The sequence below is a fragment of the Eschscholzia californica genome, unplaced genomic scaffold (genome assembly GCF_041429995.1).
Source record: "Eschscholzia californica isolate CP2 unplaced genomic scaffold, dmEscCali1.0.p SCAF_4, whole genome shotgun sequence".
Classification (NCBI taxonomy): Eukaryota; Viridiplantae; Streptophyta; class Magnoliopsida; order Ranunculales; family Papaveraceae; genus Eschscholzia; species Eschscholzia californica.
In genome coordinates this window covers 11,814,155-11,838,975 of record NW_028238461.1, presented here as the reverse complement: position 1 = coordinate 11,838,975, position 24,821 = coordinate 11,814,155, and the positions used below count along the sequence as shown (strand labels likewise).

The window sequence follows — 24,821 nt, the reverse complement described above, 5'->3', positions numbered from 1 at the left end:
TTTGGAAATCATTTGGAAATCAAATGGTTGAAATATCGACTGCGCGATTCAGACAGAGGTAAACATTTTGAAATCTCACTCTGAGTCAACTCAGACTTTGAGTCAGATTATAGATCTGACTTGGAAAAGAAGTAATCTTCAAACTCTAATGATCATAGCAAAATTTCTATTTTGATTTTATCCATTGAAAGGAGTCCACATATTAACATAACCTCTTAAAGAAGATGGTAATAATTTCTTCCAAGAAACAAGATCAGGAAATTCACCTGTTAAAGCAATTGAACTATCTTCTTTCCTCTTACCCAAATTCAAAACATAAACTTCCCCTGGAAATACAAAATTCATTGCTTTCAATGATTTTTCCATTACCAATCTCCCATCAATTTCTGGATCTTCAGCTTCAACACATCTTCCTCCAACATTAACCATTATCCTCCCTCCTTTCTTCAAATTCTTCTTCAATTTCTCCCATGTTCTTATATCTTGAAGTTCAGGAATTAAACTTCCTTTACTAAACAAATCAACCAAAATTCCTGAAAATCCATCTCTAATGGTGGCATTTAATCCATCTCCAATATAAATGAAAAGTCTATCTGGGTTTTCTTTTTCAAGCTTTGAAACACCAAAATACTCCCTACCCACTTCTATTACAGATGGATCAAGCTCCCATCCATGGATTTTAGCTTCTGGGTATAGCTCCAAAATCAATTTAGCAGCTGAACCTGCTCCAAACCCTAGAATTCCTATGGGACCAGGAGGTAAAATTGGCGGGAAAGTTGCGAAAACATCAAAGTAAGTTTCTGTTAGTAATTTGAAAATGAATGAAACACTGTGAATGTTTCCTGGGGTATCTAGTAAAAGTAATCTTGAACCTGAAAATGGATGATCTGCTCTTCTTGAAACTTCTATAACCCTAATATAATTATACCTTGATTTGAATTTCACTAGGGTTTTGACGAAATTGACTGGAATACCATCATCGTCATCTTCTTTCTTTTCTCTCTTCTTTCGATGATTGACTAGACTTGTTTCCTTGGATTGGGCTTTTAATGGCTGGAAAAAATCCGACTTTTGAGAAATTCCGCGAGATAGTTTGAGATTTCCAGTTTGGGGATGATTAGGGCGGGAAATTTGAAATGGTTGCAGGTTTAACGGTCGAATATGATTTGGGTTGGAGAAGGAAATCATCACTTGTAGTGAGAGAGAGAGAGAGAGAGAGAGAGAGAGAGAGAGAGAGGAAGAAGACGAACCACTCAAGCTTGAAGGAGGGAAATATTATCTTCTTCTGATAGTTTTGTGAAAAGATGGTTTTGCCCTTATCAATATAAATAATGACAAAGAAACTCTCTTGGTTTTCCTTGTACAGATGAAGAAGAAATGAAAACCCTAGATACAGATGAAGAACAGTTGACGGGCATCCGTACAGGTTTTATTTCTCTCTCTACTACTTCTGTTTCTTTCCACAGTTTTCTTGGTGTATTGAGAAAGGGGTGTACCTGAAATGTTTGTTACAATTTCATTTAATTTGAAAAAACATAATTTTGATTACTATCTCCACTAGTTAAAGGCTTTTCTAGGGTTTATGTGGTGCCCCATTTTGTATTTTGTAATAGGAACAATTGCTAAAGGGATGAGTTGATATCTATCCAATCCATGCTACTCCATGTAATAGTCTCACCTTGCTTGGGAGAGCACCCACATCCTTGGCTATTGGTTGTGGTTAAGCTTAGGTAAGACCCGAGGCCTCCCGTGTAGAACAAAATTTCACACCACCGTAGGTGGTGTGCTAAGCGAGGACAAAATCGAGCATTATGGGTAGGGGATCCATGGTGTCACTCCCTACTCTGATGGGTAGGGTGGATCGTGTATCTCGCCAATGTCGAGCCTTTTGGTTGGGCTCGTGGAGCTTTCGCCAGGAGCAAAACCCTATATCTGTTAGGCTTGACCTCGGGTGTCAAAAGCGGGGACAAAATCGATAACTGCTAAGACTTGAGGCGTTACACTCCATCTCTTAATCAAATATACAAACCAGATAATTTATACAATATAAGGAATTGATCTAATACACAACTTCACACTTCACACATGCACAAATATGGACCTAGTTTTATCTAGAACAGGAATTGATAACAAGTTGATAAAGTAGGATCTTCACTCAACTGTTTTAACGGGTGTAGTCGACTCATTTTCTTTCTTGGGTGATTGTGATTTTTGGTGGGATGATTTCCCAGTGATTGCTTTCTTCACTTTAGCAATTGAGTGCTTGACTTTCGATCCGACACCTGATAATATGTTATGTGATTTCTTGGGTGGTGGTTTTACATCAATGTCTGTTGAAGCTTCCACCATTACTGGACCATCGGATCCCGAGTCGTCTAGCTTTTTGTGTTCATCTTCTTCTTCGCCTTCTTCCACTTGAATGGTTGGATGGACTTCACTTTTGGATAGTTCTTTGTCCGCTGGTGACTCAATCTTCTCAATGGAACGTTGAACAATTTCATTTTCTTTTGTGGACTTCAGTAAGAGCTCAGAAAATGAAACTTTGTCCGTCTCTGATAGTTTGGTTTCATCAACTGATTCTGCAACTTGTGAATATCCTGATTCATTTGTTTCTTGTTCAATTTCCGAAATTTTTCCATGTTTCTGATCCTCTACATCAGATTTTTCCAGTGTTGTTTCACTTAGCTCCTCTGGTTCTATTGGAGTGTCTATGCTTCTTGTTGACATCTTTGTCTCTGCTTTCTTGTCAAAATCCACTTCTTTTGGATCATGATTTTCAGTTATTGTATCCGTGACTTCTTCAGTATCGACACTTTGAGGGATTTCATTGCCTTCTGCCAGTTTGATGGTAACTTCCTTCACTAATATCTTTTCGGATGAAGGTGGGATATCAGACAGATCTTCCAACTTGTTTAAGCTGTCAATGCTACGGCTTGCCTCATCTTTGATTTGCTCTTCTTCACTTGCTCCTGTTGGTGGATCTACTTCAGCTATTGCTTTATTAACAGTGCAGCTTCCTGCATCTTCTGTGGTTTTATCTTCTTTCTCTAATACTTCTTCTAGTGGAGCCTCAGCAAGAACTAGATCACCAGTTTTGGTGGACACCTCTTCATCTTTTATATGCGAGTCATTTGAAATAGGTTTTGATTCTAATTCAGAAGATACATTCTTCATCTCATTGGCAAGAAAGCAATCCGAAGATATTGCATCTTGAGTTGCAGCTGCCGTATTCTCTGAACGTGTCGCAATAGTTTCCTTCGACACGTAGTTGGGGAGTTCAACTGTACTCTCGTCTGTTATTGCATTTACTGCTTCTTCATGATCTGCACATGTAGCAGGTGGACCGTGAAGCTTCCCTTCTGGCCTTTCTACATCATCTGCAATCACTGTCTCTATCATTTCACTGGAAAGTGATGCTTCTGGATTTGTTACTACCGGCAGTATCTGTATATGAAGTTCCAGATTAGTTAGAGATGCGATAGTTATGAAAGAGAACCGAGGAAATACAGCTTTCTTATAACAAAAAGAAGTGAATGCAGCTACTTCTCTATCTGGTATCTTGGGGTTGTAATTAGCTCTCGATGTTGACGTAAGTGAAGGAAGCAAAGAAAAAAAAAGAAATTTTACTTCATTTATAATTTCTTGCTGTGTTCTGAGTTACCTCATTTATCTTTGTACTCTGATCTTTCTCATCCTCCAAACTTTTACTTGATTCTTCAGATCCACACTTAATTGCTGCTCCCCGGAACTGCTCGTCGTCATGGTGTTCTTGATGGCTCTCTTTCACAATTTCTTCAGTAGAAATCTGGTATGCTTCCTCGAGGAAGCCCTCTTCCTCTACGATCGATTTTTCACTACTTTCACTTGTACTGGTGCTCTCAAGTCCCACAATTACCTGTGTGGAAGATAGAGTGTTAACTAACTAAAAGAAGGCAAAGACAAAACGCGGTTAAGAGCTCTAGTTCATTAAGTTAGAGTGACCTCATTCTCTGTGTATGCTCCACTTTTCTCGCTCTGAGTTTCTTCAGTCTTCGATCCTTCCTCCAGATGTTGGGCTCCCATGTTATCATTTTGAAAGGATTCCCCAATACTTCCATCTATGAGGGTTTCAGCTATGTGGTCCTGAACACCTGCTCCATCTTCACCATTTTCTGTGTTTTTGGTTTGATGGAGCATTTCATGAATCTGAACTTCAGAAACAGATTCCACAGCGTTTTCGAGATTCTTTACTTGAGCATCATTACCTGGGACGTCCTTCTCAGGGTCTGCAGCCGCCTCACCTGATTCAGTTTTCTCATACTCCCTGCTAGCGAAATTTTCTGGTTCCTCACCCTCACGTTCCTTTCTCCATTCTCCTTCATCCATTGCTTTCTCGTCTTTGTCATTCTCCTTTTCGTCATCTTCTCTTGGTTCTGTAGCTTCCTTCTCGAAGATTGAAGCATCATCTGTTGACGCGGAAGCATTCTCGCCAGGTACATCATCAGTAACAGCCTCTAAACTCACATTTTCTTTCATGGTTTCTACATTTAGTACCTTCTTCTCCACGTCTTCAAATCCCACATCGGATAGTTCAAGCTCCATGCATTCTGTTGTTGTACTTACGAGAGTAGGAGCTTCTTCGTGCTCCTTATTATGGGTATCATTGATTTCTGCAAGACCTTGAAGTTCATGTTCACCTGGTTTATCAGCTTTGGCTATCTCAGTTGCATCTTCTGTAGTGAGACTATCGAATATTTTCTCGGTTGCTGATGACACTGGTTCTTCAAATACAATTGCAGTGGAGTCGTGAAGCTTTTCTTCTGTTTCGTCAGCTGTATGTGACTGAGCAGCCGCATTATTTGCTTCTTCTCCTTGATCATCAGATACTTCAGCAGGTGTTTCCACTTGTTCATCCTTGATTTCCTCTTCAGAACTGTTCGCCTCCAGCTGTTCCACTATGAGCCTCTCAAACGCTGACCACTGAAAATGAGACTCATTAACGGAAGGTTGAGATACCAACTCATATTTTTCTTCAGCGTTCAGACTCTCAAATTCATCATCCATTAGAGCAATCTCAGCTGTTTCAGTTCTTTCTAGACTCTTCTCTTCAGAATCAATACCAGAAGACAAGACAAGTTTCTTACTATCTGCTTCGACCTCCAGGGAGGTTGTCGTTTCTGTTGCCACTACAGTGGGTTCACTGTTGAGCATGGAAGAAGTAGAATCAATCACACCCGCCATAGCTATCTTACTATTGGAATCTGGAACTTCAATATCACGCTCAGTTTGTAGCGAATCAGATTCCTCTACCTGTTTACAGGATTCTCCGAGTTATTTTAAATTCGAAGAGGAAAAGTTACAAGGTTATGCAGTGATAAGCTGTTCAAAATGAAGCTCACCTCTTCAATTGCCTCATCTCCCGTAGTTACTATACAAAGATCTTTTGGTGCAACCGCTTCCTCCATTATCTGATTTTCAAACTCCTCACTTCCGTTAGCTCCCTTAATTTCTTGAAGATCCTGTGCAAGAGATAAAATTCAACATGATGGGACAAATATAAAGGTAAACAGGCGCAATAGAAATGAAAAATTAGTGTCTGACTCTGATCTTACCTTTTCATTCAGCATGGGATCTGTGGTTTCATTTTCAGGCTCCAAAGTTGGCTGTGATTCTTTCAAATTGTTGCATTCCTTTTCCTCTTCTAGGGAGCTTCGATCTACTACATGTTCTTCAGCAGATTGAAGGGGCCGACTGTCATTGCTTTTTCCTTCATTCTCAGTTTCGACGAGTGTTACGTGGCTCTGGCTTTCGGCTGCTGATTCAGGTGCACCATTGACCTCCTCGAGTGGATCAACTGGTTCAAGCTTTGGTAATTCCATTTCAACTGCTTGTACTAATCCTGATGCTGCCAACCCTGCAGTTTTCTCAATGTCTAGAGGTGTAGTTTCTCTGCTTTTGGTCTTTTTAGTTGATTCGTCATCTATATGTTCCTCCCCTTGACTATACCCTTCATTTATTTCTTCTCTTGGCTCGAGACTGGGGACATACGTATCATCTTCCTGCTGGCGTGAATCATCCATTTCTGCACTTTGAATCTTCTCACATGAATCATCTTGATTCTGATATATTGTTGCTGGATCCGTGAAGCTCTCAACCTGGATTTAAATGGAACAAAATTGAGATAATAGGAACAGTAAGCTACTACACTGTAAATATGTAAAGGAGTGGAAATGGAAGTGGGATGTTGCTCCTTTACCTCTTGTTGGAATTCATTCTCCCCATTCTGGTTAATCTCACTTAATTCACCATGCTGATTTTCTTCTTTGAAGCTTTCCTCTAGGTTCTTCACATGGCCCTCCCCCTCGCTGTCATTGAGCTTCTCGACTGATTCACTTTCCTTCACACTCAGACTCTCCGCCTCACTTGTTTCTATAAATTCTGATTCTACTAAGCTGGCAGCTTTCTCGTGCACTACGGATGAAGCTTCTGTTAGTTTGCTCTCTGCGCTAGCTTCTATAACTTGCTTTACCTCTTCTTGACCATTGTCATTGGTTTCTTCTTTGGCATCAAAACTGGGAACTGATGAGTCATCTTCATCAGTGTGTAAATCATCCATATCAGGAGTTAGTGTCTTCTCACTTGAATCAGCTTCTTTGACATCTGTGAAGTTCTCAACCTGTATTTAAATGGAAACTTATTGAGATGAAGAATATTTTACAATAAGTCAAGGAAATAAAAGAAGTGGCGAATGATAATCCATACCTCTTTTTCCAGGCCAGTTTCTCTGGTATGTTCAGCCTCACTTGACTCACCACAATGTTTTTCTTCGGTGAAGTTTTCGTCAAGGTTGTTAGCTGTCTTCTCCCCTTCGTCGTGAGTGTCTTTTCCGTCGTATGCACTTGAGGCATCTGGGCCGAGTCTCTCGGATACCAAGTCCGTATGCCCTTTTTGCTCATTGACTTCCAATTCGTCTTTCTGTGAGCACACTTCCTCATCTTCATCCTTCACTATTTCAGAAATTTCCACTTTGTCTATATCTTGGTTTTCATCTTTCACTGTAGACACATAATGGATCTTTTCCTCAGGATCACCTGATTCTAGTTCTCTATCTTGCACTGTAAGACAAGAGGGATCACTTGTCTCATTAGAAGATGCATCTACTAGATCTTCTGATTTAGGAAGCTTTTGTATATTTTCACCTTCTTCTTTCTGAAGCTCTTCATTTGGAGTCTCCAACCCTGTGGAAGTCTCCTCAAGCTTACAGGTTTCTTCTTTTTGCGTGGAGCTATCTTCTTTTATCTCCGCAGGAATTGGAATTTCCTCTCTCTCATCTGGGATATCATTTTCTATTGGAGTTTCATCCGTAATCTTCTCGTTTGCTCCTACCCGGGGTTCCTGTTCTTCCAGGGATAGTGTTTCCTGTAGCTTCTCTGATTCGTTGTCTTGGGCAGTCATAATAGAAGTTATTTCAGTTTCTTCAGTTATCTCTGTTCCATTGTCTTCTGATTCTGGTACTGGAACAATGGAAGCTACCAATTGGATGTTGGACCCTATTTCATCTTCAGCTCCATTTGCATCTCCTTTTTCTGTTGTTAAAATCTCTCTGGTTTCAAACTCATCCAGATTGGAATTATTCTCGAGCTCCACGCCTTCTACGTGCAGAGGCTCTAAGGTAATCCCATTTGCTTCAGTTGGTACTGGACCCATCACTTCTGAAGGAATGTCACAAGCATCTACTACCTTTGTGTCCTCTGGCTGAGCTTCACTTAAGCTTACCTCTTCGTGAATCATCAAAACAGACTCGGGTTCAAGGTTCACTTCAGATATCCCTCTTTCTCCTGTGGTATTTCCTTCAATGTGTTCTTCAGGCACTTCGGGTGCCAAAACAAACCCAGCAAGATTCTCATTCGAAGACTCCTGAATTTCTTCTCCCAATGCTTCTGTAATTCCAGAAGTCCTGGGGCTATTTGTGTCTTCTTGATCTCCGGAGGTTGCGGTTTCTATAACTTGTTTGCTATCTGTTGTTTCAAAGTTCAGCTCCTCGGGCATAATCTCAGACTCCTTAATCTACTCGACAGAAATTTTCAAATTAATAACCAAGAGAAAGTCAAAGCCTAAACATCAAATTTTGCATTTTGAATCTGACCTCTCGATCATATGTTGGGGATTCATTTTTCTCTTCTTGTGAGTCTTCTATAGCTGTCACTTCAGATGTACCTGTAACAGCTCCATGATCTTCTACAGACTCTCTTAAAGTCTCCTCCTCTGGACTGCTTGTCTCAATTTCCCTATGCACCTGTAAACCAAGGAGCTTCAAATGGAATATCATAACTTTCCAAAACATTTAGAATGAAACCAAGTCGACAGTAACTAATAAATGCGTAAATTGTTGTTTCCGCTAACCTCATTTTCCTCAGAACTCTGAGTTATGTCTTCTCCTATAGATATTGAGGGAAGTTCTGTGCCAGCTTTGTTGTCTTCCAAGATCTCCTTTTCAGTGACCTTATCATCGCCGTCGTCTTCAATGTTCTCATGGACCTATGTAACAGATAAAGCTCTACCATGATTAAAAACAGGCCAGAAAGCAAAAATATATAGTGGCTTCAAATAACAATCAGATAAAAAACCAAGTATGAAATACAATATCACATATTTCGAACTTTGCGTTTCAGGCTGACCTCGTTTTCACGGGAACTCTCTTCAATTGTTTCTTCATAAGCAGACAATGTAGAGGGGTGTGTAACAGCATCCTCCACAATCTGCTTCCCAGTGTCTCCAACTACGCCATTTGTCTCCGATCCCTCAAATACCTAGAGCACAGATGAAAGTTTTAGCTTCACTTTCGATATCAAAAGGGCAAAGATGCAGCTAAAATGTCGGAAATGTTGAAAAACGGAGCAAAAAGTAATGGCCTAAAATCTAAAGTTCAAATCAAATTCATTATTCCCTGACCTCTACTTCAGGCTTGTTTGTTTCTAATACAGTTAAAATGGCTGTCTCTGTACTCATTTTGACTCTATTGGTTTCCTCTTCCTTGACAGCATTGTTGTCTCCGGGGGCAATGTTTTCTACGCCGTCTTCAGGAGTTATCACATCTCGAGCTGCTACTGCAGAAATATCTGCTAGAGGTACATGCTTAACCACAGACTCCTTTACAGTGTCATCCTCAATGATTGTCTCATTATGCACCTCAGAACTCTCAGTTGTTTCTTCATCTAAAGATACTGCAGGAAGATGCTCGGCGATAATGTTCTCTTCTACAATTTGGTTCTCAATGATGTCACCGTTGCCATCTTCGTCAATTCTTTCATTCTTCTCTGCTTCCTCATGTTCCACAGATGCTTGGACTGTTTCTTCCTCGACGGGTATGCTGCTTTGATCATTCACTATATTGATGTCCTCAGATACTCTTTTATCTGGGAACGCTTCTGAAGCTGTCAGCTCTCTTGTTTCTATTGCACTAATATCTGTATGAAGCCCATGCTCCTCTACAGACTCCTCTAAATTGTCCTTGACAGCTTTTGTTGTCTCAAGCTCTCGAACCACCTGCAATTTAATGGAGCTTCAATTTGATGAACAATAACTAGAGAAGAATGAAAGAAAAAAGAAGGGGATTACTCCTTAAAAAATAAGCTAAATCAGGAAGTAGGATGAGCAAATAAAGGCATCAAATGTCACATTCCAGCTGACCTCATTTTCATCAGTACTAATTGTTTCTTCTCCTAATGATATATTTGGAAGATCTGTAGCAGTTTCTTCTACGATCTGTTCTGTAGCAACCTCACTATCTACTGATCCCTCCAATCTCTCATGAACCTGTGTAACAGATGAAGCTCGAACTCAGGGATTATGATCATAAATATATGGTGGATGAATGTGAAATGAAATTCTGGTTTATAGGATAAGCAGAGAGAAGTTCAATGTATGAAACAAAATCTCTGATACTATGCTTGCAACTAATTTTAAATTTGACCTCATCTTCCTGAGGAATCTCGTTATCACTGGGTGCTGGAGAGACGTGTGTAACAGCGCCATCATCTACGATATACTTTGTCATGTCCTCCTTTGCACCATTCATCTCAAGTTTCTCAGACACCTATAGAAGCGATGAAGTTTCAAATCCATGTTTATGAGAGAAAGAACAAAAGTCAGTCTAGTATAGAAAAGAACATGGTTTCCAGCTGACCTCTACTTCTGCCTTCTTTGGCTCCTCATCTTCGTGAGAACTGAACTTATCTGTTTCAGCTCCAACATATACTGTGCTCTCACTCTTGACAGCATAGTCGTGATTGTCCTCATCGTTGATGTTCGTCTCAATTTCAATACATTCCTGTGTGCCAGTAGGTGAATTTGTAATTAAAAGTCCATGGTTTTGAACCTAGAAGTATTAAACTTTAGATGGAATATCCTAGTTAACCTCGTTTTCGGGTATGTTTGCCTCCTTTTTGTCCTCTTGATTGCTCTGTGTTACCGTTTCCTCTTCAGCGGATACTGTCAACTGGTCTTCAACAACATCATCTTCCTTCTTGATTTGCTTTTTGGAGTCTTTGCTTGCTCCATCCACTTCAGGGTCCTCAGCCGTCTGCATATTAAGATAACGTTTCAAATTAGGGACAAACACGAGATATATATTGAGTTAGTTGCAGGACCAGAATCTTTGGAATTATAGTATAAAAGAATCTGAGTAATGTTCGGCGTTTTATTTTACCTCTGCTTCGTTCTTATTTACCAATTCCTCAGCTTCCATTGATCTCTCAAGTTTCTCTTCTATAGCTTCACCTTCTAGTATGATCTGTTGTTCAACGTTGTTATATGTCGTTGCCTTCTCATTCCCTATAGGCACCTGTATATTTGGATGAAGCTTGAACTTTTGATACAAGGAAAAAAAAGGAAACCCGTAAAGTTAGGCATGAGATTTATAATGGAGCTAACCTCTTCTTTGGGCTGTTCTGTTTCCTTTGCGTCGCTGGAGGCACATTCAAGTGACTCAGTTTCTTCTGGTTCAAATTTCAGAGGTTCTGTTTCTTCTGTTGCTTCTATGGCGGATGGGATATCAAGCTTGTGACTGGTAGTTCCGTCATCTTCTAAACTATCTTCTTCATTTGGACATGTTGTTGCTGTTGAGATACAGATATCTCCGAGGCTAGCTTGTGAAATTTCATCCCCCTCCTTTTTCTCCGTTTCAATTTCTTCATTTCCCAAATATGAAGACTTGTGTTCATTGACTTCTATTACTTCTTCTGGATTACTCTTTACCGCTTCCTGCTTGATGGATGTGTTATCGATATCCAAGTCATTACTTAAGCTCACCTCCATATTTTCTGAGGCTCTTACACTAACGTCATCTCCCAAGCTTTCCTCTATCAAATTTAGCGGACTAGATTCTTGGTTGTGATCTGGAGTTGCCCCTACTGTTTGATCGGCCTCTTCTCCAGATTTGTGTAATTGATCTTCACCAAGCATTGCTTCTTCTATGTCATCCTTCTGTGAATCAGTAGCTACTTTCTCCTCTTGGATGCTCTCATTAGCACACATTGTTTGCTCCACTTGCTCATCAAATTTTGCTTCGGTGTTTTCGTCAAGTTGGTGACATAAAAATTCACCTTCTTGCATTACTCCATTCCGGACGGAGAGGTTTCCATTATGCTGTTTCGCCTCTTCCATGAATTCACCATTCTCCACTTCTAACGGTAGTTTGAAGGACTCCACAATTTCTTCATCTTCTATGGTTGTGGCGTTTGAGTTTTGTTCACCCAACTGCATTTCCGATTCCGACTTCTTTTCAACCAAAATTGGTTTTTCTTTATCCTCACTATTGTCGGAAGTTTTACAGGTTTTTTCTAAAGCAATGTTGGCTACTGAGGTCGATACCAAAAAACGTTCATCCTCAGAGTTACCAACTTTGCCTTCAAAAACATGATTCTCTGATTCCTTACTATCTTCATCTACTTTCAGTTCCTCTTCGCTGACAGCCTCCGAAGATGTGGTGTATTCTTCATCTTCAACTTTCTTCAGTTCAACTACATATGCTTCATGCCCAACCTTGTCAAAGTGGTAAGATTCGAAGTCTTTGATTTCGTCCTTCGGCTGCGAAATAAAATTTGTAGATAACTGTAAGTATGCAAAATAAGATAGAAGTCTCTGATTCATATCTCTTTATTTCTTCATTATCTTTTTGTCAGTTGTCGTAGTTCTTAACCCATTTTTCAGTACATGCATATTTGTGTTTAAATTTCAAACCAGCAGGCAGGGTAGATCGAAAATAGTCTCACAAGAAACTTATTTTAGGGCGATTGATTACAAACGTACAGCGTTAGATTTTGACTGATGAATGTTATCCAATCTAACGGATAGAAACTGTTGATCTAGCAGGAATTTGGTTTCGATTCATTAAATGAGTAGCTAAATCTCGATTGATTTTCCAACAATTCCTCTGAACAGTCAGAAGAACAAGGAGAAGAATAGTTTGTTTCTTGGCTCAGGTACATAAATGGGATAATTAGTCCCCAATTTTATCTCTACATCTAAATTTGATTATGGATCAAGGAATGAAATTTCTGTCTCGATGAAAATTTCGTAGGCAGGGAACGGAAATATTTCGGTCGTTTCGCCCAAAATCGTTTGAAATTTGATTCCTTGATCAAATATTGTTAAGAGAAAGTGACTAAATTTGGGTTTCATTGGAAATTTTGGTAGACATGGAAATGAAAATATTTCGGTCATTTCGGCTGAAATATTTCAAAATTTAATTCCTTGTTATGGACTAGACCCACAATCAAATTGATCCAGTTCAGTGATTGACAATATTATCAACCTCCACAGGATGAAATTTCTTGTCAATTCTGTATTACATGAGCATTAACAGTGGTCAACTAGGTCAGTCAGTCTCAAGAGTGGGTCATCAAAGAGTGGGTTGTGACCTAATTGCAGAAAGAAGCTTTCTTGAATCTTGCTTGACATACCCAGAAGAAACAGAAAGGGAACATGCTCTGTGGGTATATCTAACATTCTCTAGAACCCCACCCGAAAGATCTATCAATTCATGGCAAGAACTGAAACCGGGTTTTGTTTATACTAATTAGCCAACTAATCTCAGTCTATTTGCAGGCAAATAGAACCAAAAACCAAGAAAATGAAAGGGAAGGAAAGGGTCATCTCCTTGCTGGAATCCATTCCAATGGTGGGTCAGGTATTTTATTAAACTACTTCTGCACCACATGACAGGATTTATCTTATTACATCTCAGATTACTTAACATATTTTGCATGGCATGAACATGTTATTTGATAGTCAATCTTAATCTATTAATTAAAGTAAACACTAAATCATATGAGCAAGTTAACCGATCAATGAAGAGACTTAGTTCACAAGATCTGATATAACACATACCCACCTCTGCAAAATGTGTTAAGTAAACAAATTGGAACGTATTATCGAAGAACACATGATTTTTTAAAATAATTTTTAGTTTGATCTAAGGACAAAAGAATTCGAGAAAGAAATAAGCAGAGGATTAATTGTCTTGAATAGGAAATAAGAAGATATATGATTAGTGATTATAAAACGGGAAAAATTTAGTTGGAAGAAACTACTAACATCTAGCTCAGTTACTGAGTGAAATTTCGGCAAAACATAATCCGGAAGTCTCATTTTCAAGCGAATCGTTGTTTTTCTTAAACTTTACATGATCTAATGAACCCATAATTCTCAATAGCTAGTTATTTGGTTCCTTTTTGGGGGATCTATCTGCCATGTCAATTAAAAAAGAAACTCGGCGTGATGATCTTAAACAAAGAGCGAGGAAGGAAGCGAGAACGAATCACAAACTAGAAACCCGTTTAGCAAAAAACAGAGTTAGCAATCATACTTACCATTACAGACATAGGTTGTGGTGTTTGAGCTTCAGTTGCCATTGTTCATGCAGCATCAAACCTTCAAATTAAACTGAAAATAATTCACAAAACTTCTTTTATAATGACAACCCAATCTAAGCTTGGTTTCAAAGGAATCATTTCTCTCTCTATATATATTAGTTTGTTGGTACACTTATCTCTCTGATTAAAGGTGAAATTATGAATAGTTGATTGTTTAAAATTAGGTGTAACAATTAGATGTGAAATTATGAATAGTCATTTGATTTGTATAATAGAAGCACTAAAGTAGGAATTAAGTGAAGTGACAAAATTTGCCACTTGTTTTTTGCATTTTTCTATGAATTATTGGCCAGATATGCATTGTCGTTTTTATCGATCCAAATCAGCATTACAAGTTTATAAAATTTAATGAATTATTATTAGATTGAAATGACAAAATTTATGATTTAGGAATAGTCTTTGAGGGCAAATCAACTTTTAATCTCTCATCAAAAAAAAAAAAAAAACAAATCAACTTTTAATAAAAAAATAAACTTCTTCATTTTAACCTATTGTCATGATTCATGATCATCCTATTGTGGGGTACATCTCAGAAGATTTATTTCAATTGATTGTTCTATATGTCATGATATTCTATATTCACCCGACCCGGTTTTCTTTTCTCATGATATATGTGGAAATCTAGCCTAGTTTGTTCTTACTATAAAATGAAAATTATCTAATTCACTTAAATTTTGTATATATGTAAGATCGTCGAAAAATGCACATACATTTATATATATATATATATATATATATTATTACTATATATAATATAATGTGTGCTCTTTCCATGCCTATGCTTAGTTCAACAATTTGAGCAACCTTTTTCTTTTGAAATATCAACAATAATACACAAGCCGAAAGTCAAGGCTAAAAAAGTCTGCTGAAAACATACTCAGCGCCCACATCGTCGGCCGAGCGCCTACGATCATGGCTGTTGATGGCCATTTTCGATTGATTTTACTCTTGTCTATCAATTTTTGGAATATTATTCATTGGGGAAATTGTAATATTTTTTTTTATTTCACTCTAAATGCAGGAACTGAGAGATGTCAAATCATGGCTATAAATTTCTTGGTTGAAGATAAGAATGTGTTGTTTGCATCTAAGTTAGGTTAGATTATTTATCAAAGAGGAGACCTTAATTTCTCCAAGTAATGACTGAGTTTGGTGCTAATTAATAGGTTTTCAAGGTTAAGTAAAGCGAATCTTAATTTAGAAATACTTGTAGTACCTTCCAAGCCCTAGATGGCTCTATTATTGGTCCCATCAACTTTGTCTTGTTAACAATTTTCACATACAATAAGATAGCTTTTCCCCCCTCAGAATAATTGCACAAATTCGATATCATTCAGTGTCTTAAAACGACTTTTCTGTTTTAACAATTGATGTGTGGTAGAATAATTAGCACATATTTAGGCGAATAATCAAGAACCACACGATTAGCAGAAAAATTAGAATAATATCACATTGTAGAAAATTTTATTTTATAAATTTAATCGGCAAATGATGAATGATCTAAAAATCATGGAAATGTTTTTTTCAAGCGAAGTTTTTGGAGAATGATATAAACCATTCCTTAAGTGGAGACTTGAAAAAGGCTCTTACTTTCTGTTCTTTTAATTATAAGAGATGTGTTATCCTCTCCCGTCTCTCTCTATCACTAAAAAGTAATATAGTAGAAGAATTTTTCTACTAGTTCAATAATATTTATAGGTTATTTTTGTTGTTTTTCGTACCGAAAGAAGAATGGAATTCTACAAATATATGAAGTATGGGATGGCGCCGTCCATTATAAAATTTTATTGTTGTTGTTCGCCACCCCTTGATGTAGACTTGTTCGAAAATGATTTCGACACTAGACTAAATAATTCAGCCATTAGATTGTCCTAGCTTTTCGTTTTCATGGATGGGTGTCTATTTTGATAATTGAATTGTTTGTTTGGCTTTCCAGTTTAGAAAAGCCTCTCTAGAGTATAAGGATTGGAAATCTCGGTTCATCCTATGTGTCAAATGGACCCAATTTGAAAATACTTTAGGGTTTTTAAACCTTACCTCTTTTAACACTAACTAGTGATTGAGTACTACTAAGAATATGTTTGACTTGGTAACAAAATCATAGATTAAATAATATATAGACCTTACTGATCATATTTCCGACCAAATCAAATAGTAAAGTAAGGTGGAATAATTTTTAGGAATTCTCATCGAAAAAAAAACTTCTAGGAATTTTATTGAAGAATAATAGTAAATCCAAAGGGTAAACTCGATTTACATCAGCTTTTTGTTTTTGTCAAAAATAGTAAATCCAAAGGATAAACTCGATTAACTTATTGAGGGGGTAAATTCAATTATCGATTAGTGATGAAGTAAAAAAAACATCGATTTTTCTTAGTTTTTTTGTTTTTTGAGTTTTAAAAAGTCCAACATGAATGAACAAATGTGGTAATTTTCTTGTGGAAAAACAAGATTATAGCCCTTGCTTCTCTAAATAAGATGTACATCATCACTTGGTGGATCGATCAAAATCACTTTTATATCTTATATGTGGCATACGATAAACCATTTGATTTTATCAATTTTTTAGACGCTTCCCGAAAGGCCAGCGCTAAAGCAAAATAGTTTCGGGGTGTGAAGACTTGATACTAAATTGGTCAATTTTGTTTGACAATTTTATTTTATGAGAAATATTTTTTTACCTCTCTCTCTCTCTCCCCCACCTCACCTCTCTCTCTCCCCACCACTCTCTCTGTCTTCTCCGACCAGGTCGCTGGTCGAAAATTTTTCCGGCCGACGACCTGAAAAGATAGAAAAAATAAAAATAAATTCACTCTTATCTTTCTCTAAAAACTCCGGCGAAGGAGTTTCCCTTCGCCGGAGTTTCTAGAAAGAGAGAGATAAAAAATATTCCCTATAAAATATGTTTCTCCGAAGAAATTTCATTTGCATATTCATATTATAATTTCACACCTCAAAAACTATTTTACTTTCCCCAAAGCACTAGCCTCCCCGAAATTGCTTTGGAACGATAGGAGATTCTCTAGAAAAAATAGAGTTATTCTATAGGTGACTAGAGTAAGATTTTTTCTACTATGGAATGGTCAAGTGATAAAGTGAGAGGTCTTATAAAGAATTGCAAGGGCATGTGATGAAGTGAGGCCTGAGGGGTTCAATTTTTTGAACATGGGAACACCAAGAGTGGGACCCAGGTGAGGTGGCCACCACATTACCCTGATTATCTATTCTTCATCCATAGAAAATAAATACTTCTTTCACTCACTAATAAGAGTGTGATATTCTATCAAATATCAATATAAAAAACATAAACATCCAAAATTAGGAATCAAAAAGCAAACATTGATACGTAATTTTGGAAAAGTAACGCACCATTTTGTATGTGACATTAAGGTAAAGACGATAATTTATGGAGGCAATGGGGACGACGGATAGGATGGGTGACTTCGAATGACAAAAAATGGTTAGGATTGAAAGATCGTAAAAAGTTAAACAAACTCACAAACCTTGTTTCTTTCTAACATAAACTAACATGATAGTAGAAGAATAAATCACAAATAATCAATTCCTTGAAAAAGAAACAATATCACAATTTTTTTCCCAACATTCCACACAAATTAATTTCGGATATCTTCTTGGTTTGAATTTTGAAGTTTTACTTGAGTTTTATCTAATCAAGTATCAAAAAGTAACATCTACACCTTCTCCCCCAATTCAACCCACTTACAAACCGAAATATTGACATGCTACTAACTCACTACAAAAGGGCAATTATCCAAAAGATGGAACATAATATTTCATTATTCTTTCGTTTAAAAAAAGAGAGTCGGGTTCTATGGTGTTTGGCGATGATACTTACGAATTCTCAGCCACCGCCTTGTCGATTTCTTCCACATGATTCTTGAGTACGTTCCACTTCACACGGAAAAAAAAAGAGAGGGGAAGTGTTAATTTACACGGGTATTATTATCATGATATCATCACAACTGTTATAAGGAGGATTCAAAAGATGGAAAGAAATGTCATGATGCTTACCTGTTCCATAGTTAGTGAAATACCTGTAATAGAAAGAGAACAAATTGCATATCAGTCACTTAGAGTTCAAGAAGTAGTATAAAGGAGTAACATAAACAGCAATTTCCAGCTAGGAGTAAAAAAAAATAGACATGAATCTCCTTCCTAGTCGTCGACAGGGCATCCTCAAGTATTGTATTATTTTACTTTTGATGATATACTGCCTGTTTTTTAATCTAGAAATAGATGCGTCTCTGCATGAGTTTAGAGTTTTTTTCATTGGACAAATATATCGTACTTTCTTCAATAATGAAGAACTTGAGCTTTTAAAACCCCCTCTCAAATCCTTGGTAAGTAAATAGGGCTTCTAAAAGACCACAACTGATGAAGCTACTAAGTCAATGAGTGTATCAATAGAAGAAACTCTTAAAACAGAGGAAAGAAAATATGGAACTTATCTCAAAGGCAAAATTCAGTAAGGAAGGCATAATGGCTACCTGCCTATGATGGGAACAAGAAGAATAAACTCATCCCCGATGAGAACGAGTAGAGCCAAAGCAAAATTGCATGAAAAATTTAGGTACTCATCATAACCTATTAAGGAGGCACGGAATGGAGAAAGAGGAAGAGGATGACGGGCAAGACTTCGAATAACGTTTCTAAACTTCAGAAGTTTAGGACTCGTTTAACAATGTTCGCAGTTTTATATTGTTAATGGATCATCTTTGTTTGTTTAGGGCATTTTGGTCCACTAAGCAAACGATCTTTCTATTAAACCCAGACTTTTTATACAGAAGAGCAGATAGTTTCCCACATCATCAAACTTGGACGAACCCCTTTCTGGATGAATGAAATCCGCAAACAGGTACTGCTTAATGCTATTATTGTTGTTCAAATCTCTTCAATCAAAAATATTGTGGTTACATAGCAGAGTGGCTCATCAACTTTGCTTCTGCATTTCACATGTAATATCATACTACGTCATGGATTTCATGTTATTAGGAACAATAGTGCTAAGGAACAAGAAATACCGGGCAGACTCTAGGCAGAAATTCGATGTGGCTTCCCATTAATTGGAGCTTTCAAGATTCGTATCCACTTCTGCCCCAATATGGAAAGCCGCGTCGAATTTCTGCCTAGAGTCTAGCAAGAATTTCTTGTTTCGTAGCATTTTCTAATAGGAAAGTAGGACTATCTTTATCTGGCCCGACAGTGCAACCAGAGATCCTCATTAGTACGCCAGCTTTTATTACTTCTTATGTCGTTTTACAAACGTCAAAGTTAGACCTGATATACGAAGATACGTATATAAGATGCAAGTGATATAAACAAACAAAAAGGAACTTAGGAACTGAACCGAATCAAACGATACAGAAACCCCACCCAAGCTAATACAAACTTTCCCACAAAATATAACTCATAGTTACCAGAAACGGGATACGCTCCGGTACGAATACGGGGTACGGGGTACGCTAATTAGACGTTTCCGATTCGCTAGGGGTATAATTATTCGCAAAAATTTATGCAATATATATATATATATATATATATCACTTAATATCGATGAAAGCAATATTCACACTTTGTAAACCCTAAATTTAGTAATAACTGCAGAACCTAAAGTTAAAGCAATATTCACACTTTGTAAACCCTAAATATCATGTTTTCATCTTTTTTTTTCTTCTTGCAAATGGGTACGCCAGATTTAGCGATCTGATTCGCGTACCCACTCTAAAAGGGTACGATCGAACCAGATCGGAGTTCGCTCTCCAAAGGACCGAATCTGGTAACTATGATATAACTCCATTCCAATTCCGAAGTGACAGACGAAATGATTCTTAGAGTTCATTGTGTGTATGAAACAACAAAAAAGGAGGCTTTTTGGCTTTTTTATTGTGTATTATTCTGTATATCTCATTTCGATACGGATCTCTTTTCAGACTCAAGCAAATACCATCATCAATTGCTAGAACATAAAATATATTTTCTTTACAAAAAAAGAGATAGTTCATAGTTGATTACACAACAAGAGGAGACTGAAAAATGTTTACACTATCAATTCAAATGAAACCCTAAATCAAGATTTATTCAACTCAATCATTAATTAACTAGGGTTTTAGTGAGTTCAACAACCAAACAGAGTTTGGGAGGGGATTAAATTTTAGTTCTATATGAAACCTTTTGACAGAGAATCCCACATTCAACTATAGATTTAAAGAGAATTAGGGTTTATGGGAGGAGAGGTACCTTTCTTGCCAGGGAATTCTTGCCCATCTTTGACATAGTACTCACGAATGTCGACATATATCTTTCCTTGCCAACTCCTCACCGAAACCCTCCTATTTTTCCCAATCTTCCGAAACAATAAACAACCCAAATTCAAATTACAACCAGATAATGAGTGGGGTTTAGAGAGAGAGCGAAATTGAGAGAAGAGTACCTCGGAGACGACGATGCTATCAGAGTCGTCAGAGGATTCCGTTTTAGCGTACTTTTTGGCTGGAGCACTTCCATCGGCGGCAAACCCTTGATCGTCTTTCCTCTTTTTGAATCGCCACATTTTTTCTACAATTCTACTCAACTTTCCCTTCTCCCTCTCTCTTTCTTTGACCACGATATGCTTTTACCATCAAAATCAGTTCAATTGATCGAACGGCTGTAATTTACTCAAGCCAATATAAAACCATCACAACCATCAACTGGTTAATCTACTCCTGTCATGCGGAGGTCCCAGGTTCGATCTCACTGGTGTTAGGCTATTTAGTTTCGTCGGGCTTTAGGCCAGTAATAATTCGACAGTTATCGTGTTTATCACATCCTATCTTTAGGCTTTAAACCAGTAAAAAAAAATCCAATAGAATTTGGGTTTATTGCGAGTGATGACAAAGAGATTAAATGAAATAATTTGTTTACATTTTAATCAATTCTCTTGCCAATGACATTTTAGAGTGCCACGAACTAGCCAAAATTAACAACTTGCTTCTTTCATGTATCGGTTCCAACGTAGAGAGATAAGTTTCACATAAAGTTTTATTAAGTGAACGTACAAAATTACAACTTTTACTTTTAATGCAAGCATAACAAGAACGAAGTGATGTTTCCCCACATTTTTGTGACTTAAAGAGGAAAACTGGAAGTGTAGAAATCTAACCATAATTATCAACTAATCTCTTGTCTAAAATCACATCATAATTATCAAAGTTTACCACATCATCTTTAACCATGTAGGATTAAAACAATCAATGTTTGATGGCATGCCTAAACAAAAGGTCATCAATTAAATTAACAATCTAATTAAAAAATCCAAACAAGTTAATCTAAATACAACACTATAGTATACTTCAAATGCTTCTCAGTTTGTTAAGCACATTGCAAGCTAATTTCAGTACTAATTCTTAGAATCAAGACTGCAAATTTACTTGATTTCTTGACTGGTAGAACCTAAGATTGTCAATCGCTTCGGCTATCAACTTTATCAACAAAGGATTCTTCAATATTGAAGATCGAGACGCAACTTCAAGAGCATTCAAAGCATTTTCCTTCAAAAGAGCATCTCTACATTCATGTTGAGATGCCAAGTAACAAAGAAGAATGAGTACTTCCAACATAGAATTCTCATTATCATTCAATAATGTCATGAGAGATGGAACTCCATTGAAATCGACAATGGCCTTCGAATACTGAGCCGATAAGTAGTTCTCTAAGCAAACAAACTTCTCCAAAGCAATAACGATTTCAGTACTAATTTCTTGATTATTCTTGCTAAGTTGTCGCAGTAGTAGATTAATCACACCGATTTCTTTCAAGGTGAAGATTTTAGCTAAAGAACCGACCGACTTAATAGCGATAATTTGCAGTTTTGAACTTTCGTTCGAATCGATTACCCTTAGAAGTTGATGAAGTACTTCAAAGGCATTATAATTAGCCTTGAATGCTACCCGAAAATCGAAATCAAATTCTACAATATTAGCCATCTCCATTATAGACATCAAACAATTGTGCTTAAGCTCTTCTTTGCCAGACTCAATAAGTCTAGCCAATTGAACTAGTCCATTTCCTTCCATTAATCTATTGAAGTTTGATTTACTCTCCCTCAAGAGCATCCACAAAGCTTTAGAACAGCTAATCTTCATGTTTGATATCGAATCGTTCTTGTTAACAATCGACAACAATGAGACGATAGTCTTGATTGCATTCTCTCTACCAAACTTCTCTTGGACAACCAAATTTTCCTCTGCCATTATTGAAATCAATTTGGCAGCTTGAACTTGAACTTCAATTGAAGAACTAGATAGAGCTTGAAGAATCAATGGAATTCCATCTTCACCCATAATTTGTTTGACTGCATTCTTTTCCATGGCTAAATCAGATAGAAGAAACATAGAAGCAATTCGAGCATCGAAAGAATGTCTTTCCTTCAATAGTTTTAATAATGGAGAAATCCCACCTTCTTCAATAACAATTCTTTTGTTCAGATTATTTCCGAAGGTAAGCGAAGCGAGTTGTTTCGCAGCTTTGATTCCATTCGACAAAGAACCCATTTGAATTATAGATATAAAAAACCAAATCAAAAAAAGATTTGGGGTCTTAACAGATATAGGAGGAACAACAACCACATTAATAATGGAAGCTTGATCAGTTCTACTGGAATAACGAAAAAGTTCGATAAACCAATTCAAATCGGCATTAGAATCATCAAGAATGTCTAAAACTGTTCGGGTTTTGAAGTTAGTGATCATTAAGAAACCACTCGATCTTGCAAGAACAAATCTATGGGTATAAGTAAGATTTTTAGAGAGTTGAGGGATAATGGAATTGAGGGGAGTTTTATAAACAGAGGAGGAATTAGTGATGGATAAAACATATAAAAGTAATCGATTTAGATTATCGACTCGTTTATAAACCTCATCGAAATCAATCGAAAAGAAATCTGCAACTCTGATTAGTTGATGGATTCTCTTGGTTTTGGAGATTGTTGTTTGGAGTTGTTCTTCAATGGTTCTTTGTTGTTGGGAACTCATTCTTACCCTCAAACTCTAAGTTTGGGTAATTTACTTTTACTCTCTAAAGATCTGAATCGAGTAGTATTTGTAGTTTTATGAGTTTTACTTGTTTGAGTAGGCGAAGACTGAAAGAATGGATAACCACTTTAACTGTTTTTAGGAAAGTAGGAAAGTACCCACATAGCTTCCTTGCTTGCTTTTGACTAGGGCACACGGTTTAAATTTCCAATTATGTCCAATTTGCTCGATTATGGGAATCAACGTCTAAGAGCAACTCCAACACCAGTCTGTCTTAGGTTGAAAAAACAATTTTTTTACCCAAAATTTTCAGCCTTAGTTCAGCCAAAAAAATTCAGATCCAATCCCAGCTTCTCTTTAGGCCTGAAATTTGTGCATGTGGAAAACGCGTGCGTGAATTTTTTGTTGGTGTGCGAAAAACGTGTGTGATTTCGTGTATGTACGAAACATGTGTCTGAACTATTTTCGAAATAATATTTTTTTTTTCTAAGGTCGGAAATTATTTAGGGACTGATACGTTGGTAGGATGTATTTTAATTATTAATGTGAGGTTTTGTTAGAGTTTAAAGAAAAATTAAAATTAATTAATTAAAGTTCTTAAAAGAAGATTAAAAATAATGACACAAAAAAAAAATAATGGGAAAAGAAGTTCAAAGGAGGGGCAGAGCTCACCTCAGCTCAACCCACTCAATCATTTGAATGAGTTATTGGAAGTTTTAAAATTGGACATTTTGTTTTTGTTGAAAGCTCTAAAATCCGACATGGACATGGGTTGGTTCAAACTTCAAGTCAACTATCCAAACTCGTTTGAGCCTTTGTGTTATGACCAACTTCTATTTACCCAACTCGTTTAATTTACCTAATATTATTCTCTTGAAGAGAAAGAGATTTTTACTGCATTAGTCAAGAGAGATTTGTCGCATTCATAGGACGCGGCGAAAACCTAGTACTTTGACAAACGTTAGTTTACTTCACTATCTCAATATGATATAAGACTTATTATGGTGTTGCTATATGGGGCTGTTTACTTGAATACTTCCTACATATATACACATTTTCAATCTAGAAGATGGTGAAACTACAACTTCGAAAAATTGGACTAATATCGTTTTAGTACACCAAATTGTTCCAAAATATAATAAAAACTGTCTAAGAGAAAGGTATTAGCCTGGTATTAATACATGAAGATTTGCAACTAACTAAGCATAATATATTACATGTTCAGTCATCTAAAACAAATGTTGAAAATCACATTTATACAAGGACAAGGAACCCTCCTATGTATGGATCAGCCATTAACATAATCACCCCAACTCGCTTGTGGTGCGACCCAAAATTAAAAAAATTAAGATGATTAATGTCTTTCTCATTAACATAATCACCCCAACTCTCTTGTGGTGCTACCCAAAATTAAAAAAATTTAGATGATTAATGTCTTTGGGTATCAATATTTACCACAAAGGATTCTTAAATAATTATAAAATGATTTGTAACATCAAGATAATCAAGTAATTTTGACTTCTCCAAACTATCCAAATCTTTGACACATATGTTGTGAAATGCAAAACAACAAAGTAATTACACTAAACACTAATTCATTCACTTTAGACTTCTCATTCGCCTTCAATAATCCCGTCAGGCATGGAACTTCATTACACTTGACAACATTCTTCTGAGTTCTTAGCCGATTAGTGGTTCTCATGATCAAACAAATTTTCTGAGAGCAATGGACCTAATCGACTTAATGGCGATAATGCTCAATGATAAGCTGGCTACCTCTTCCGTTAACCTTATTAGCTTATCATTGCTTTAAGAGCGTTGAAGTTATTCTTTAAAGCACCTGAAAAAGTCGATATCAAACTCGGATGGCTTAGCT

At 36.9% G+C, this 24,821-nt stretch overlaps 5 protein-coding genes across 10 annotated transcripts; 1 reads left to right on the top strand and 4 right to left on the bottom strand.

Moving 5' to 3' along the window:
- Positions 1 to 155: 155 nt before the first annotated feature.
- Positions 156 to 1,669, bottom strand: LOC147542725 (uncharacterized). Its single transcript, XM_086636268.1, has one exon. The coding sequence runs from the start codon at positions 1,186 to 1,188 to the stop codon at positions 178 to 180; it is 1,011 nt and encodes a 336-aa protein (XP_086492394.1). The 5' UTR covers positions 1,189 to 1,669; the 3' UTR covers positions 156 to 177.
- A 342-nt stretch (positions 1,670 to 2,011) lies between these two features.
- Positions 2,012 to 14,192, bottom strand: LOC147542724 (A-kinase anchor-like protein). 3 transcript variants are annotated; one of them, XM_086636263.1, is made up of 18 exons: positions 13,851 to 14,192; positions 10,912 to 12,066; positions 10,709 to 10,822; positions 10,397 to 10,561; positions 10,166 to 10,309; positions 9,953 to 10,075; positions 9,670 to 9,795; positions 8,932 to 9,525; positions 8,658 to 8,789; positions 8,383 to 8,517; positions 8,126 to 8,275; positions 6,742 to 8,046; positions 6,236 to 6,655; positions 5,592 to 6,134; positions 5,379 to 5,498; positions 3,982 to 5,289; positions 3,662 to 3,895; positions 2,012 to 3,444 (listed from the first exon to the last, which is right to left on the bottom strand). In XM_086636263.1, the coding sequence occupies exons 1-18, from the start codon at positions 13,890 to 13,892 to the stop codon at positions 2,152 to 2,154; spliced, it is 8,103 nt and encodes a 2,700-aa protein (XP_086492389.1). In that variant the 5' UTR covers positions 13,893 to 14,192; the 3' UTR covers positions 2,012 to 2,151. The 3 variants fall into 3 exon arrangements, with proteins under 3 accessions (XP_086492389.1, XP_086492388.1, XP_086492390.1); XM_086636262.1 differs by having other exon boundaries at positions 10,688 to 10,822; positions 13,851 to 14,159; XM_086636264.1 differs by having other exon boundaries at positions 9,670 to 9,744; positions 13,851 to 14,110.
- Positions 12,062 to 15,217, top strand: LOC147542723 (uncharacterized). 3 transcript variants are annotated; one of them, XM_086636265.1, is made up of 4 exons: positions 12,349 to 12,461; positions 12,802 to 12,974; positions 13,087 to 13,168; positions 14,935 to 15,217. In XM_086636265.1, exons 2-4 carry the CDS (start codon positions 12,831 to 12,833, stop codon positions 15,012 to 15,014), a joined length of 306 nt encoding a protein of 101 aa, XP_086492391.1. In that variant the 5' UTR covers positions 12,349 to 12,461; positions 12,802 to 12,830; the 3' UTR covers positions 15,015 to 15,217. The 3 variants fall into 3 exon arrangements, 2 of the variants coding, with proteins under 2 accessions (XP_086492391.1, XP_086492392.1); XR_015223665.1 differs by lacking the exon at positions 12,802 to 12,974 and having other exon boundaries at positions 12,062 to 12,461; XM_086636266.1 differs by lacking the exon at positions 12,349 to 12,461 and having other exon boundaries at positions 12,727 to 12,974.
- A 2,398-nt stretch (positions 15,218 to 17,615) lies between these two features.
- On the bottom strand, positions 17,616 to 20,666 carry LOC147542722 (RNA polymerase II transcriptional coactivator KIWI-like). Of its 2 annotated transcripts, none has more exons than XR_015223543.1 (4): positions 20,365 to 20,519; positions 19,727 to 20,277; positions 17,946 to 19,340; positions 17,616 to 17,825 (listed from the first exon to the last, which is right to left on the bottom strand). XR_015223543.1 is itself a non-coding variant. In XM_086635637.1 (4 exons), exons 1-4 carry the CDS (start codon positions 20,482 to 20,484, stop codon positions 17,766 to 17,768), a joined length of 309 nt encoding a protein of 102 aa, XP_086491763.1. In that variant the 5' UTR covers positions 20,485 to 20,666; the 3' UTR covers positions 17,616 to 17,765. The 2 variants fall into 2 exon arrangements, 1 of the variants encoding a protein (XP_086491763.1); XM_086635637.1 differs by having other exon boundaries at positions 17,946 to 17,968; positions 20,172 to 20,277; positions 20,365 to 20,666.
- Positions 20,667 to 21,259: 593 nt separating this feature from the next.
- LOC147542721 (uncharacterized) lies at positions 21,260 to 22,979 on the bottom strand. Its single transcript, XM_086672957.1, has one exon. The coding sequence runs from the start codon at positions 22,943 to 22,945 to the stop codon at positions 21,326 to 21,328; it is 1,620 nt and encodes a 539-aa protein (XP_086529083.1). The 5' UTR covers positions 22,946 to 22,979; the 3' UTR covers positions 21,260 to 21,325.
- Positions 22,980 to 24,821: the final 1,842 nt, after the last annotated feature.

Coding starts and splice junctions, on each gene's coding strand:
- LOC147542725 (XM_086636268.1), bottom strand. CDS start 1,188: ATGATTTCCTTCTCCAACCCAAATCATATTCGACCGTTAAACCTGCAA.
- LOC147542723 (XM_086636265.1), top strand. CDS start 12,831: ATGAGCATTAACAGTGGTCAACTAGGTCAGTCAGTCTCAAGAGTGGGT. Junction 12,975..13,086: donor AAAGGGAACATGCTCTGTGG/GTATATCTAACA, acceptor GTCTATTTGCAG/GCAAATAGAACCAAAAACCA. Junction 13,169..14,934: donor CCATTCCAATGGTGGGTCAG/GTATTTTATTAA, acceptor CTCTAAATGCAG/GAACTGAGAGATGTCAAATC.
- LOC147542724 (XM_086636262.1), bottom strand. CDS start 13,892: ATGGCAACTGAAGCTCAAACACCACAACCTATGTCTGTAATG. Junction 10,310..10,396: donor CAAACATACCCGAAAACGAG/GTTAACTAGGAT, acceptor ACTGGCACACAG/GAATGTATTGAAATTGAGAC. Junction 8,047..8,125: donor CCCCAACATATGATCGAGAG/GTCAGATTCAAA, acceptor TCTGTCGAGTAG/ATTAAGGAGTCTGAGATTAT.
- LOC147542722 (XM_086635637.1), bottom strand. CDS start 20,484: ATGTGGCGATTCAAAAAGAGGAAAGACGATCAAGGGTTTGCCGCCGAT. Junction 20,278..20,364: donor ATAGCATCGTCGTCTCCGAG/GTACTCTTCTCT, acceptor TTGTTTCGGAAG/ATTGGGAAAAATAGGAGGGT. Junction 17,969..20,171: donor AGAATTCCCTGGCAAGAAAG/GTACCTCTCCTC, acceptor TTTCTATTACAG/GTATTTCACTAACTATGGAA.
- LOC147542721 (XM_086672957.1), bottom strand. CDS start 22,945: ATGAGTTCCCAACAACAAAGAACCATTGAAGAACAACTCCAAACAACA.